Source organism: Echinops telfairi, unplaced genomic scaffold, assembly GCF_000313985.2.
Source record: "Echinops telfairi isolate 266 unplaced genomic scaffold, ASM31398v2 ScPeMD7_7356;HRSCAF=8355, whole genome shotgun sequence".
Classification (NCBI taxonomy): Eukaryota; Metazoa; Chordata; class Mammalia; order Afrosoricida; family Tenrecidae; genus Echinops; species Echinops telfairi.
Genome location: NW_022111256.1, coordinates 452044 through 467489, shown reverse-complemented (window position 1 = coordinate 467489; position 15446 = coordinate 452044). Strand labels below are relative to the sequence as shown.

Below are 15446 nucleotides of genomic sequence, written 5' to 3'. Positions count from 1 at the left end.
CACCTCGTGATCACACAGGCTGATATGTTGTTCCATGTGGGCTTTGTTGCTTCTGAGCTAGATGGCCACTTGTTTACCTTCAAGCTTTACCTCCATGCTCTTAAAATATAGTTATACCTTCATTATTTGGTTTTCGTCTTTCTATGATGACTTCTAAGAATTCTGGTGGTATAGTGGTAACATGTTGGATTGTGATCCGCATGGTCAGCAGTTTGAAACTACCATCCACCCCACGGTCAAAAGACTGGGCTTTACTACTCTGGTAAATGGTTTCAGTCTCAGATACCCATTGGGGGTTGCTATGAATCAGTATTGACTCGGTGGTAGCGAGCATGATGACTTTTAACCTGAAACTACTAAATTCCTGGATGTATATGCTTATTTATTTTTAAGACTACTTATACAAACATGTTTAGGAATAGCAATGTTTGCAATGTTTTAAAGAAAAAAAAGAAACTCGGTGGTTTTGTGGGTAAAATAAGGGAAATATGAAAATAGAAAGCTTGTAAGCCCATTTGCTTTCAGCCATTAAAATTTGATCTTTAGATAGGTTTTAGGCCATGCCTGCAAAGAAAGCTTTGAAAAGATATGCCCCACCCAGTGCTTTGGAGTACTCAGGAATCAATGGTCTTTGTCAGAAACTGGAAAAAACCTGACCTCTGGCTAGACAAGAAGAACTACCATGAGGGAGAGGTCAAACAAACATCTACTCTCCATCTTATGATTTGTTTCTCCAGTACCCCACTCCCAAGGTACCATATTGTATTAGTCTGGGTACTTTAGAGAAACAAATCCACAGAAACTCATGTAAAAGAGAGAGTTTTATATAAAGGGCAAGTGCACATAAAAAAACAAAAACACCCCAACCCAGTGGTGCCCAAGACCACAAGTCCAACATTAACCCATAGGTCCAACACCAATCCACAAATTCCTCCTCCAACTCACAAAAGACAAGCAACGATGCCGACTGCAGCAGGAAAGCCGAGTCTGTGAATGTGTAAGCATCTCAGCGCTGGCAGGGCTCTCCACACGGTTGCTCTAGCACCCAGGGCTGCAATGGTGTAGGTCCATGCAGCTTCTCCTTGAGGATGTCTTGCCGGAAGTGAGCCTTGCTAGCTGAAGCAGGGAATTGGCTAAGGCAGCAGCACTCTGGTCCGACCATCACAAAGCAAGAGATCCAAGAACTGAGCCATTTCTCTCTCCTCCCTTCAATTAACCCCACATGTGTTTATCGGCCAGGTTGGCACAATAAACTAACTCACCACCTGTACTGACTTACCCACCAATTTGACTTAAAGACACACTTAAGAATGGCTGTTGTTTGTAACCCATGGATTGCCTCTGTATGGCATTCTGGGATATTCAGTAGTAGGTGGTCTATACAGTGATAGTATCAAAAGTTTTATTTAAGTAGGTATAAGAAAACACATGTTGTACCCACTTAAATATAACATGTTGGATGTGCCTTATTCCTGAATAACCCATATTTCATTTAGAAAAATGGTAGCGTCTTTTTTTTTAATCATTATATTGGGGGCTCATACAGCTCTTATCACAATATATGCATGCATCCATTGTGTCAAGCACATTTGTACATTTGTTGCCACCATCATTTTCAAAACATTTCTTTCTACTTGAGCCCTTAGTATCAGCTCCTATTTTGTCTCCTCCCTTCCTCATGAACCTTTGATAATTTATAAATTATTTTTTTCACATCTCACACTGGCCGATGTCTCCCTTCACCCACTTTTCTGTTGTCCATCCCCCAGGGACAGGGTTATTGGTAGATCATTGTGATCGGTTCCCTCTTTCTCCCCCCACTTTACCCTTACCCCCCTGGTATTGTTACTCTCATTATTGGTCCTGAGGGGTTTATCTGTCCTGGATTCCCTGTGTTTCCAGCTCTTATCTGTACCCATGTACATTCTCTAGTCTAGCCAGATTTGTAAGGCAGAATTGGGATCATGATAGTGGCGGGGAAGAAACCATTAAAGAACTAGAGGAAAGGTGTATGTTTCATTGGTGCTATACTGCACCCTGACTGGCTCATCTCTTCCTTGTGACCCTTCTGTAAGAGGATGTCCAATTGTTTACAGATGGGCTTTGGGTCCCCACTCTTCACTCCCCCTCATTCACATTGGTATGATTTTTTTGCTCTGAGTCTTTGATGTCTAATACCTGATCCCATCAACACCTCATGATAACAAAGGCTGGTGTGCTTCTTCCATGTGGGCTTTGTTGCTTCTCAGCTAAATGACTGCTTGTTTGTTTTCAAGCCTTTAAGACCCCAAATGCGGTATCTTTTGATAGCCAGGCACTGTCAGCTTTGTTGACCACATTTGCTATGCACCCATTTTGTCTTTAGCAATCATGCAGGGAAGGTGAGCATCATGGAATGCCAGGTTATTAGAACAAAGAGTTCTTGAGTAGAGGCCTGATGTCCTTCTGCTACTGTGATATTTAACATATAAATATATGTACATGGATCTAGTTCCCTATCATTATATATAAATATATTTATATCTGTACATGCATGTATTTAGACCTCTATAAATGCCTTTTGCCTCCTAGCTCTTTCCTCTATTTCATTTTAGTAAAGTGATTTCTTAACATGGTCTCCTGAGCCAGACTATTTGGGTTCAAATTTCACTTCTTCCATTTACTAGTTGTACACCTTTAATCAAATCGTTTAACCTCCCTCTGTTTAAATTTTCTAAAAATCTAAAATGAGCATAAAATGATATCTAACTTGCCAAGTTATTTTTGATGATTATATTGCTATAATGTGAGAAAGTATATTCATGGTTGAGTAAGGATTGGGAGTGTTTATGGGAAATGAAAAATAATTACTTATAGGTATAGGGTTTCTTTTGGAGATGAGGAAATTAGTCTTTTATGTTTGTAGAATACTATGAACTGACTAAACATCACTGTAGTTTGCACTTTATGATGTGTGGATTTTATCTCAACAAAACTGATACTTTAAAAAATAATATACATTTTCTCTACTTGTCGTTTCTTCTATCTAGTTATGTATCAGGATGTGTCTATGCCTGCCTTCTTGGCCCTGATTTAGGTAGTGTGACAAGCTACATTTTCTATAATGCATAAATTGTTTATTCTAATTAGCCTTTTAAAAAGGGTTTATTCAATAAAAACAGACCTAACATGCTTTTAATTGATCAATTGAGAAAATGAAGAGAAATGAAAGCAATTAAGAAATTAACTCCTGAGCACATGAAAGCACAGAGAAGCCCAAATTTCCATTTTTTAAAACATATATTTCCATCCTTAGAAAAGGCAAATCTAACCATTTCATCACTGTACATGATAACTGTGAAAATATCCTGTCTTCAACGTATAGGTGTTTTCTCTGACATATGTCATAAAGAATTATATAAAATGCAGGTTAATTATTATATTCTTCATTATGTCCAAATTTCCTGCAGAATAAAGGTCAATCACACAGGGAAAAGTTCATCTTCCAGTCTTGTACTTGCAGACCAAGGAATGAGGTACTGAGTTACACCCCACAGCATCATTTTAGTGTTGATCCTCCATTCCCGACACACACATTGAATTTCTCAGGTGATTGAATTTCTCCCTAGTGCCTCAAACTCTCAGCTCCAGTAAGTACACTTAAGTGGTGATTATGTACGTAAGACAATAAACAAAGTATAAGAAACTCAAAATTCACTACCATTGAGACAATTCTGACTCATAGAAAACCTGTAGGAAAGAGTAGAACTGCCCCATTGAGTGTCTAAGGCTGTCCATCCAACCTTGAGCAGAAAGCCTCATTTCCCTACCCAGAGATGGGTGAGTTCGAACTGCTGGTGTTACAGGTAGCAGCTCAATGCATAGCCCAGTACAACACGTGAACGACTGAAGGTTAGACAGGTTAGCATCAACTTGTCCTATTTACTTGCTGCTTACTCATTGCCATCGAGTTAATGCTGACTCCTAGCACCCCCCACTTTGGGTTTCTGAGACTGTAACTGTTTATGGGAGTAGAAAGCCCCATCTTTTTCCTGAAGAGCTGCTGATGGTTTCAAACTGCAGGCCAGGCTGATCGTAGCCCAACACATCACCACTACACCACCAGGGCTGCTGTCAGCATTTTCCTGGAAGAATGTTTCTCTGGAATCCATCAGCTCCCATGCCCCAATGGATCAAATATACTTACCCCGTGCTTTCATAATGCCCTGGACCAGGGGTCCTCAAACTTTTTAAACAGGGGGCCAGTTCACTGTCCCTCAGACCCGTTGGAGGGCTGGACTATAGTTTTTAAAAAAACTATGAACAAATTCCTATGCATACTGCACACACCTTATTTCGAAGTAAAAAACAAAATGGGGCAAAAACACACGGCAGGCAGGATAAATGTCCCTGGCGAGGCGCATGTGGCCCACGGGCCATAGTTTGAGGACCCCTGCCCTGGACTATATTCATTTGGAAAATTTTGAATAATAATATATGTATTACTTAAAACTTATCATGTATAGTCCTGTTTCTTTGAGCATATTTTGATCTCTTTTAGGTAGGGAATTATTTCCTGCCTAGTTATACCCAAGTGGCTAACACAACAGCTGACAAAATACAAGTGCTAAACAAATGTTACTGAATAAGTGAGCAAATAAATAAATAATTTAATTTATGCCAGGCACATATCTGAAATAGATGAGGTGCAAAAGAAATGGGAAGTGATGCCGCAACTTATTCCCATGAGATAGTTGGAGTATCAAAGAATAGCATATGCAATACCCGGATACTGAGAAAGAATTAAAAATAAATGTGCATGGAAGACACAGAATATCTTATTAGTTAGTTGACTCTAATAAACGCTTGGTGTTGAATGACGTTAAGTCATTTTAGGTGCTATTTCCTCTTCAGGTAAATGGAAAACTGGCTAATTATTTTGGTAAAAACATGAACTCTCAATATAGTAGTTGCCTTTATGTAGAAAAGACAGAATTGATGTATTCAATTCCATTTCAGTTATGCTGTCTTGAGAAATGAGGGATTGGACCATTGCATATTTGCATCCTGAACAGGTATTACTGTGCAACCATCAAAAAATGAAACGAAAAACCTTGTAGAGTTCATCATGTATTACCAATAGAACCTTCCACAACCTCCTACTAGCCCTCTCAAAAAGAGAGAAAGAACCCATTCAATTTGATAACAGAAAAAAAGTGATTTAAAAATGCACATTTTATGCAAATGAAGACATTCCCTTAATTTGATGAAAGCTTAAAAATGCCCATTCAGAAATTCATAAAGTCAAGATCAATCTGTTAAGGCAAAATAAACCAGCAAACCAGCAATATTATTTTTATTTAATCCTCTTCAAAGACTTATATACAACAATAAGGAGTCACATTCACCAATTTCATTTTTATAAATCCAGCAGCAGTCTCTGGCATACGAGGAGACTAAGAGGTCCCTGGAGACACAACAGTAATCTTCAGTGAGTGGATTCTTGCTCCATTCAATAATCCAGGTCTTCACGAAGGTATCTTAAAGGCTGAACTAAAGCCATAAGTAGAAACATGTTATTTTTTTTCTTCACACATATACTCATGGACAAGTGCATTACTTTATAGCACACACATACATATACACATACACATAAAGGCACAGAGTGAACCTCACACGTATTTTAGAGAACATGCAATGATTTTCAAGCACACTGGAACCTGGAAATGTCTTTTTGAAAGAGCATTTCCACATGATCCTGAAGCACTGGTTCAGTAGTAATTACTCTTTAAGGAAAACAAACAAACAAACTTGGGTTAGCATTCGTCCCTGCAGAATAACATTCCTACATTTGAGATTAAGAAAGTTTATGGTCATAATAGCGAAGCCAGTTACGATACACCTTACTCTACACTCTCTACTAACTTTCACTCCAGACCCCAGTGTTTCCCACTGCCTGCTTCAAATGGGTCTATAGTTCCTAGACCCTCTAAGTAAAGTGTAGGCTACCCTGGGCGCCTATAAAGTCTGATCACAGAGCTGTTTCCTCTTTTGGATTCTCCCTTTCACGGGCACGTAGATGAACTGTGTGTGGTCTTCCTGGGGGCTCCTTCCAGACCTTGTGAATATTAAACTGCCATTTCATTTCCTCGTTTTGGGATTGAAAGTTGGGTGTTGAAGGGAACCCCACGTGCGTTCAGGTGGCTCCACCAGCTGACCTCAGAGGGGTGATTGTGTTTCTTCCTCCAGCGGTCTCTCGTTTATCTCTTCATGTTCATCTTCTATCAAAACCATACAAATCCCCAAACAAGCAGTTACCATCCATGGTGACTGCATGTTTCAGAGCAGAGCTGGGTCTATGGTTTTTTAAATGACGGTGGTCTTTCAGTAAAGGAGCCTGGGTGGTGCTCTAAGACAGGAGTTGGAATCACCTCAAACTCCAGGGTCAAAGCTCACCAGCCGCTCAGCTGGGGAAAGATAAGGCTCTGTGCTGCTCCATTAAGTATTTACAGTCCTGGAAACCCGACATGGAGCTGCTGTGGGCGGGCATCTCCTGGAGGTGGGTTTGAATCTTTCAATAAATCGCCAGGCCTTTCCTCCGATGCACCTCTGTGTGGAATAGGTTATTGTATATTCAGTATTCTTCACCAATACCACCATTCAAATACACCACCTCCATGGTCTTCCTTCTCCATTGTCCAGCTTTCACAAGTGTAAGAGGCAACTGAAAATACTGTGGGTTGGGTCAGGTGCATCTTTGTCCTCAAAAATGGCATCTTTGCTCTTAACACGTTAAAGGAGTCTTGTGCGGCAGATTGGCCCAATGTACGGCATCATTTGGTTTCTTGACTATTACTTCCATGAACTTTGATTATGGTATCAAGTAAAATGAAATACTTAGCAACATCAATCTTTTCTCTGTTTATCAGGATGATGATGAGTAGTATTTTGAATATGCTGTGCCCTTTGCATGGAATTATTTTTTCATTCATTTTTAATATTTAACTTGAGCATCACATCTTCACAATTTCCTCCAACTTTCTTAGGCACCCATAGCTACTTCCTTTTCTGTATTACTGTAATATTTTGTACATATTTTCCAAGGTGTGCAGATAAAAGTCTCATCTGTTGCATAGTCATCTATAAAATCTCTTTCAAATGTTTACTCATCTTCTACTTAGCTCCATTGTGATTGCTTAAAATCTACATCTAATTAAGAAGGAATTGAGGTTTATATTTATAAAATGTTTCCATGTGTTCTGAATTTCCATACCTGAGGGTAAGTGAAATTGCTACAAAATCCTAAAAACCTTCATTAAACAAAACTATCAAACTGTGAGGCGGCTGTTTCCAGGCACAGCAGCCACGTAAGCCGATGTGCTTCTGAAGAGAGTACTGCTATTTCTCCAACACTTCTCCTCTCCGTGTGCCCTACTGTGCTGGCTTGCCTGCCGCCGTGATGCTGGAGGTGAGGTCACCGGTGTCTCAAGCACCAGCAGGATCAGTAATGGTGACCAGATTTCAGCACAGCTGTCAGCCTAAGAACAAACTAGAAAGAAGCAATGGGTTGTACATTTCTGTAGGACTCGCCACGGCAGGGGAATTGCAGGGGAGCATTTTCTGATGTAGTGCCAGAAGATACACTCCTCCGGTGGGAAGGCACTTCCATTTGCTGGTGGGGCATGATGCAAAAGGAGAAGAAAAAGGTGGAAGAAGCAGACAGAAGGAATATACTATTACTTTACCAAAAAACAGCTGCTTAATGTTCAACCAGTTAAAGAAATGGCGTGTCCCCCTCTGGTTGATTGGCACTTTTTCTCTTTATGTTATAAGTGGTTTTTGTTTATTTGTTTGTTTTTTACTGGAGAAACAAATGCAAGGGATTAAGAGGTAGTATTTGATTAAAAGTATAATGAGTTTTATGAAATGAATAGATAAATACGCCAAGGAGAGTTGCATCTAATTTTTTGTACCTGTGGTTGGAATGAACATTAATGGGTGCTGAGAATGCACAATTACACAGATGAAGGTTTGTTTTTTTTTTTTAATTAAGGAATGTAAATTAGTGATTTCCACATTAGTTGGCTCCCCAGTTGTCCATCGTTGAGAAAACCTTGGTTAAAAGCACCATTTTAACAACTGATCCGCCGAACTGAACAAAAAATTAGGTATCAGTTCTACTGGGTCAGTGCAAACCAGCCGAATCCTACCCTTGAGTTGTAAGAGCCCCCAATAAAATGATCTGGAAAAAAAATCCTCTTAAGCAGCTTCGATCTTGCCTAAACTACTGAAGGAAAGATCAGCTCTTTTACTTAGCTAATTTTCACAGAGTGTTTTCAGTAGCAATTAAGGCAAAAGCTTGTTGAGGCCAAGATGTTTGCTTACAATGGAAAATGCTGAACCATGTGAGATTCCAACTTCCGTAGCTATCATAAAATTTACAGCCATTTCCACAAGTTTCATAACTTCAGCCACAATTTCCTCATGTGTTGAGGATGACAGTCTTCCCTTTTCTTGGCTTACATGCGACATCTTCATGACTCTTTCTCAAAACTCCTGATGCAATGACAGTTTTATGTGGGGCCGCCTTCCTGTAAACTTGTTGCAAGCCTTTCAGGATTTGGAAAGATGTCCACTTGAGTTTTGTAAAAGCTTGATTAAGTAGCCTTTACCTCAAAGTCATTTCTTTGCATGTCACAAAAAAGTATTCTTTCTCTCTTTTTGGAAGCACCTTGAGGAGACGAACTCACTGCCATCGAGTCCACGCTGACTCCTAGTGACCCCTGCGGGTTTCCCAGACTGTAACTGTTTGCAGGAGTGGAAAGCCCATCTTTCTCCCACAGAGGGGTGAGCGGTTTCAAACTGCCAACCATGTGGCTCACAGCTCAACTCGTAACCCCTGAGACAGCTTGTCTGCAAACCATCTGCTGATTTCAGAGACATGTTTCAACATGCTTTGTTTGGAATCAATCTATGCATGTATGAACTGGAAATCCCATTAGCAATACTTTTTTCATTTATCTCATATAGTCACATAAAAATTCAGTTCAGGTATATTTACTCACACATACATATATGTATATATATATATATTTATATTCTTTCCAATAATGCTCCCAAATTATATGTACATTTGGAAGCAAATTTTCTTTTGGTCAAATGTTTGTAACACATTTTTAATACATTTCTCTAGACAGTTTCAAAGTGAATTAATGGTGAAATCGACTGCATGCATGTTTTAAATAAACAGGAGTTTTCAAGAATTATCTTATTTTGTTATAAAAAAATAGATTCATTTATTTTCCAAGTTGTGAAAAGATGAAGGGTATTTATTCATCTTAATAAGACCAAGTATAATTTTTAGTTACTATATGTATAATTGTTAATTTGATTTACCTGTACTTTTCCCATTAAAGACTTTTCCTAATATAAAGACTTTTCTATAGTAATGTCCTAGTTTAATCAGATATTTATATAGTTTTGTGTCATTTTTGTATATCAATTTACTTTTTATACCCATTATCTCTAAATTACTGGATAAATGAACTTTTGCATTTTTATAACTTCTACTGCCTTGTTAGTAAAGTCTCAAAACATTATTATTCAATGAATGTTCATGGCACTATGCAGGTAATTTTTGTCCTTCAAATTAAAATTTTAATTTCAGTTCATTTAATGAAGTATCTTTCATGTGTATACATGAGAACGTTATTGAATATGAGCCTTAAATTGATGTTTGGAACCATTATTTTTCATATATTGCTAGCAGCCTATACGGAGGGACATGATAATCAGTAGTCAAAGTAAGATTTGATGGAAGTAGATAGTGAGAACACTTTTAACTACCTTTGTCCCAGTAATGATTCAGCAAACTGCCTCTTTTATTTCAATATCTGAATTTATTCCCTGCTCTTCTGATAAAAAGTTTCCTTATTATCCTTTGGCATAACACTCAAAGTCAATTCCTCACTTCTTCTCATCTACTCCTAACAAAGGCATCATGCCACCACCATGGCCAAGAACTTCAGGCAAAATACTGATTGAGATCAAAGAAGTTCTCGGGAACATATATGTATATGTATTACATAATGATAATGAGTAAACTATCACTCACCTCACTGGGCTACCAATTCGCATTTTCCTCTTTAGTATGCTTCAGAATGGTTACCTTTTTCATTTCAGACACAGGAAGAGATTTAGACACAGAAATTAGTTCAATAGTATTAAAATCATCTGAATCATGAAAGCAAGTATAGATTTACTGGAAAATAGACCAGATCTCCCCTCACAGTGCCCCAGAAACTGTTTGAACATTTAGAAATGTGATCCACAATTAGGAAGGCCAGTGTGATTTAAGAGGCACCTTGTCGTTCCCATCCTTTCAATATGTGTTCCTGATACAGGAGCAGCAAATTCTAAAATTCAACCCAAATTCCTTGGGTTGAAGAAGTGGGGCAGGCACCACTCAGAGGTAAGTCACACTGAGAAGGCATCAAGCTTTCATGAAGTTAGGACAGTAGATAGTTTTCTTCCTCACTAGTAGAAAGAGGCATGATGCACCGGAAGTAAGGCTAGTCTTGTGGATCATGATGGCTTTAGATGGGAAAAAATGTGTAAACGTTTTATGCTTTTAGACACTTAGGGACAAGATGGTACATGTCAAGTCAGAGAAAGGAGAGTGACAGGAAATCAGAATAAAAGAGATTGTGAAAAATAACACTGAGCATATAACTTTTCAGAAGATTAATTGCTGTTTTAATAAAATGAAGTCCAACCCATAATCTTCTGCTGCCTAGTTCTTTGTTCTGACAGAAATACAGAGCCTTCACCATGATTCCAATTCTGATGTTCTCTAAGGAGGACTGTTAACTGCATCCTTGCCTTTGGGCTAGCTGTTATGTGTCACAATCCTCTGGTTACAAAGTGTCTCAGTCTCAGCTCCATCTACTGCTGCATAAAACCATGGACTAGAGACGCCCCCAAACCACACAGACCTGAGGAATTCACCAGGTCCAGATCATCTTCCTTCAGGGAAGAATTCATCTCCCGGTATTGAATTTGGTGGACAGAATTTTCTCCTCTGGATGACACTGGTAAAAAAGACTCTCATTAGGGATCAGCACATCCTAATTCAACTTTCCATCACTTCTGTGTGCTTTTTACAAGCGGTGTAAAAATATCAACTCTGCATTTATGCTCTTGGCTTGTTTCCATCCCATTCCACTACAAAAACAAAAACAAAACAAAACCTTTCCCTAACTGACATACACCTAATCGAATAAACGTGTGACCAAATCTTCTCTGTTGAAGGTATCCAACAGTCTTCTCTAGTTCACTGGCACTTTGCTAAGATTTCTCAAAAACCCATCCTCTCCCTCCAATCATTTGAGAGAGATTTAAAACACTGGACTGTTTACTCTCCCTGTCAGTAATGTCCTTCTTCAACCCCTCCTACATCCTGTTACCAATGAGGTCTTTCTAAATAGCACCTTGATGGTAACTGTCCCCTATATAACACTCTAACTATTCATCTTCCGCTGTGAAATATAGTTAGGTCTTTCTCTTTTCTAGTCTCATCAGTAGCTTTCCTCCTTATACTCCTCTGTTACGAGCGCCCTCTAAGAAATGAAAACAAATCACTGTATGTGCTATCCTCTGTGCTTCTCTCTACGTGAGCATGGTTTCCTCGTTCCCTAGAAGCCCTTGACCCAAATCTTTGAACTCCTATCTTAAAATTTGGCATAAAAGCCTCCTGTAGCTTCTTATTATACTGCTTTGGACTATTTTGTCATTCACTCAGATTTATGTATAATACATTGCAGTTATTCTGTTTCCTCTAAACTTGAAGCTCCACGAAGACAAAAAAAACCTTATCTACATCTGTATCTTCAAAGCCTCCCATCCTGCTTAACAGAACAGCAAAATCAGTCATAATGATTGCACACTACATGCATAAAAGGTTTGGGCAGTTCCATAGTGTATATTCATTATGATCTATCTGTTCCACAATGACTCAACTACATGCACATATAAAGTCCAGGAATCATTAATATGCCCAAAGGCCTGTTCTCTTTTGAAATCATGTTTCCTCTGTGCTTAGAAATTGCTCATTTCTCTCCTAGGCCCATTCGCTCTGGGCAGTTTTTACTTGAATCTGCAATGTGTGTGTGTGTGTGTGTGTGTGTGTTATCCCGAGGACTCCTCCATCCTGCTGCTACAGTATGTGGTTGCTGTTAGTTGCTATTGAGTGGGCTCTGACTCCTGGCAGCCTTCTGCAGAACAGAAGGAAGGTCGCCTGGGCCTGTGCCCGGCGTGTGTTCAAGTCCATTGTTGGGGCTATTGTGACAATTCATCTCCTGGAGGGCTTTTGTCGTCTTTTACTGACCCTCTAGTGCGGTGCTTCTCAACCTTCCTCATGCCAAGACCCTTTCATACAGTTCCACATGCTGTAGTGACTCCCCCCCTAACCATAACATTATTTTCATTGCTACGTCATCACTGTCATTTTGCTACTGTTGTGAATCGGCGACCCCTGTGAAAAAGGGTCGGTTGAACCCCGAAGGGGTCGCGACCCACAGGTTGAGAACTGCGGCTCTCGTGGTTGCTCTTTGCCTGATGACGTGATGATATCGTGTGAGCACATGGAAACAAACAAGTAGCCAAACTCATCGCCTTTGAGTGGATTCCTCCTTGTGGTGGATTCCTATTCAGAGTGCAACTGCCCCTGATTCCCGAGGCTGTGACTCTCGATGGAAGCAGAATGCCCCACGTGCCGCTTTCAAAGCCGCTGGGACATTCATACCACCAACCTTTGGTGAGCAGCCAGACGCTACATGAAACACAATTTGGCTCAGACCTGTAAGTCGCTGTTGCAGTCTTCGCTTCTGCTTCCACAGGAGGAATGCAATGAGAAGGGCCAAGAACATGACTCCCAGGATGCCCAGGACAATGGAGGCGGAGTGACCTAAGCAAAAGTACATTCAACAGAAATGATATAACAGTGTAGTTAAGACCCAGGTCTCTAGTTACTCTCTCTCTCCCTTAGGTAAGATACCAGATGCCTGAAGTAAGTGTCAAATCTCAGGAACATTGTGGAGTTCCAAATAATGCAAAGAAATAACCCACGGGCATAAACTCTGTGATGTACCTGTGGAAACTGGTGATGTTCTGGTCACTGCAATTCCTATAGGAGAAGAGAGAAAGATGTTTAGCTTTAGGAATAAAATACAGATGAAATATTTCTATTTCCTTGTCTAAGCCCTTCATACTTCTCAAGTAAGTAACTTGCTTCTTTTCATTTAAAACTAGAATCCCTTTGTTTTTCTCCCTTAGAATACTTCTATCTATTCCTGCATCTACTTTAGAGCTAATCTAGAATGTTATCCATAACAAACAAACCAGAGGTGGGAGAGAAGGTGTGGGGGGGGAAGGGAAGTCGTGGGTTAGAGGGAAGACAGGTATTCACTTGGGTGGAGGGGAAGACAATATCTAAGAAGAGGCAGATGGGTAGATGGAAACAGAGCAAGTGTTAGGGAGGTCTGACAAATTGTTGAATGCAAAAATGATGATCTGCTCTGTAAACGCTCACCTAATTCACAACAAAGAATAACAAAACAAAACAAAACAAAACAAAAACAACAACACCACCAAACCTACTGCCTGAGGGTAATTTTGACTCAGGCAGAATCACCTCATTGGATGAACAAGGCTGTCAATCTTCTCAGAAGACTACTACATTGATACCTAGGAGTGGCTGTTGGCTTTGAACCACTGACCTTTTAGCTAGCAGTTGAGCATTTTAACCACAGTGCCACGAGGGCTCCTTATTATCATATAACCTTAGCTATATCCCTATGTATGTATGTATGTATGTATGTATGTATGTATGTATCTATCTATCTATCTATCTATCTATCTATCTATCTATCTATCTATCTGTCTGTCTCTCTTTCTGTCTATCTGTCTTCCTCTCACTCTCGCTTGCTCGCTGACATGTACTTCTTTGGTGAAGGTCAATGTGTTCACAACAAGCATTTTCATTATTCCTTCAGAGAGAAGCATCATGAGTCTCTCCCCCACCAGTGAGGATACAACCCACTTTTGGGAAATGCACTTAGTTGCCCACTCCCTCATAACTTCCAGAGGCTCCAGACCTAAACACTCCACACCGGCATCCTCCTTGTGTCCACAGTCACTGTGCCCCCACGGTCTGGCCGGACAATTCCACAAGGAAGTCTCATTTCCTCTGCACTTCACTTCATTGAGCCAGATGGGTCCAGTGCCTGGACCAAAGTGTGCTTCCTTTAGTGCCTTTGAAGCTGAGCCACAGCCCAGCTGTTGACACACCACTTCTGCATCTTTCAAGTCCCAGGAGTCATCGCACACAGTCCCCCAGGAGCCTCCATGCCAGATTTCCACACGTCCAGAGCAGTTATTGGCCCCTTCTTGAAGTCTTATCTTGTCTGAAAAATCACAGACACTTAGATTATTCACCATCTGAGAACACAAATGTGTCTAAAAAGTAACAGGAAGAGAGACTTGAAACCATTTTCTTATAATCTCCACTTTAAAGCATGTTTATTTAATGTCCTTTAAAAAATATATATTTTACAAGTTTATCTTTTATGAAAGTATGTAACCTGAGCATATTTCTTCCTGGACATTAGAATAGCGTGACTCAGCAAATGTCAATTAGATAAAACATTGTCAAATGTATGCTACTAAGTCCTTTGAAATAGAGGAGGCTCTGAGAGATGTGGGGATACATAAAACCCTTCTTCCAGTTTCAGATGTGGTATAAGGAACTACTGAAGGATTAGATCCCTGGTGGCATAACGGTTACATATTGGGTGTTAACTGTGCCCTAGCCCCTCCAAGGATAGAAAAAACTTCCCTAAACACTGAAAGTTTAGGAAACTCACAGGCGCTGTTCTACCCTGTCCCATAGGGTCCTTATGAGTTGGCATTGACTTTATGACAGTGAATTAAAAATATACATATATTGAAGGATTGATCGTTCTGCCTGATTTTCATGTCATATTAGCACAGTAAGACAATGCTGTTTGTTGTGGTAAAGTCAATTCTGATTCATGGTGACCCTATGTGTACAGAGTCCAACGACTCCCTCCAGGTTTCCAGGCTGAGACAAAGCAGACTGCCAGGGCTATATTCTGGGGGTGGATTTGAACTGCCAACCGTTGAGCTCCTAGTTGAGTATTTAACCATTTGCACCATACAGGGACTCCTAGCAAGATACTACTTGTGGGGAAAAGGGGAGGTAAAAGTAAGCTAGACCATGCAGTAGTCAAATATTCAATCTTTGTTTTCATTCGTTCACAGAGAAAGAAACTGAATGAGAATTTCACTGGGAGACCACTGGCCAAAAGCAGATCACTGGGAGAAGAATATTCTTATACCCCAAACCCAACCCACTGCCATTGAGTCCCTTCCAACTCATCAGGACTCAG

General features: G+C 40.0%; 1 protein-coding gene across 1 annotated transcript in view; it reads right to left on the bottom strand.

The window, feature by feature from the left end:
• Positions 1-5297: 5297 nt before the first annotated feature.
• Positions 5298-15446, bottom strand: part of CD163 (CD163 molecule) — a 42237-nt gene continuing 32088 nt past the window's right edge. Inside the window, exons 12-17 of the mRNA XM_030887242.2 lie at positions 14133-14441; positions 13127-13162; positions 12836-12943; positions 10974-11069; positions 10094-10147; positions 5298-5532 (exon numbers count right to left, since the gene is read on the bottom strand). Coding sequence (XP_030743102.2) covers positions 10125-10147; positions 10974-11069; positions 12836-12943; positions 13127-13162; positions 14133-14441 — 572 coding nt within the window. The 3' untranslated portion in view covers positions 5298-5532; positions 10094-10124. The remainder of the gene's footprint in view (positions 5533-10093; positions 10148-10973; positions 11070-12835; positions 12944-13126; positions 13163-14132; positions 14442-15446) is intronic.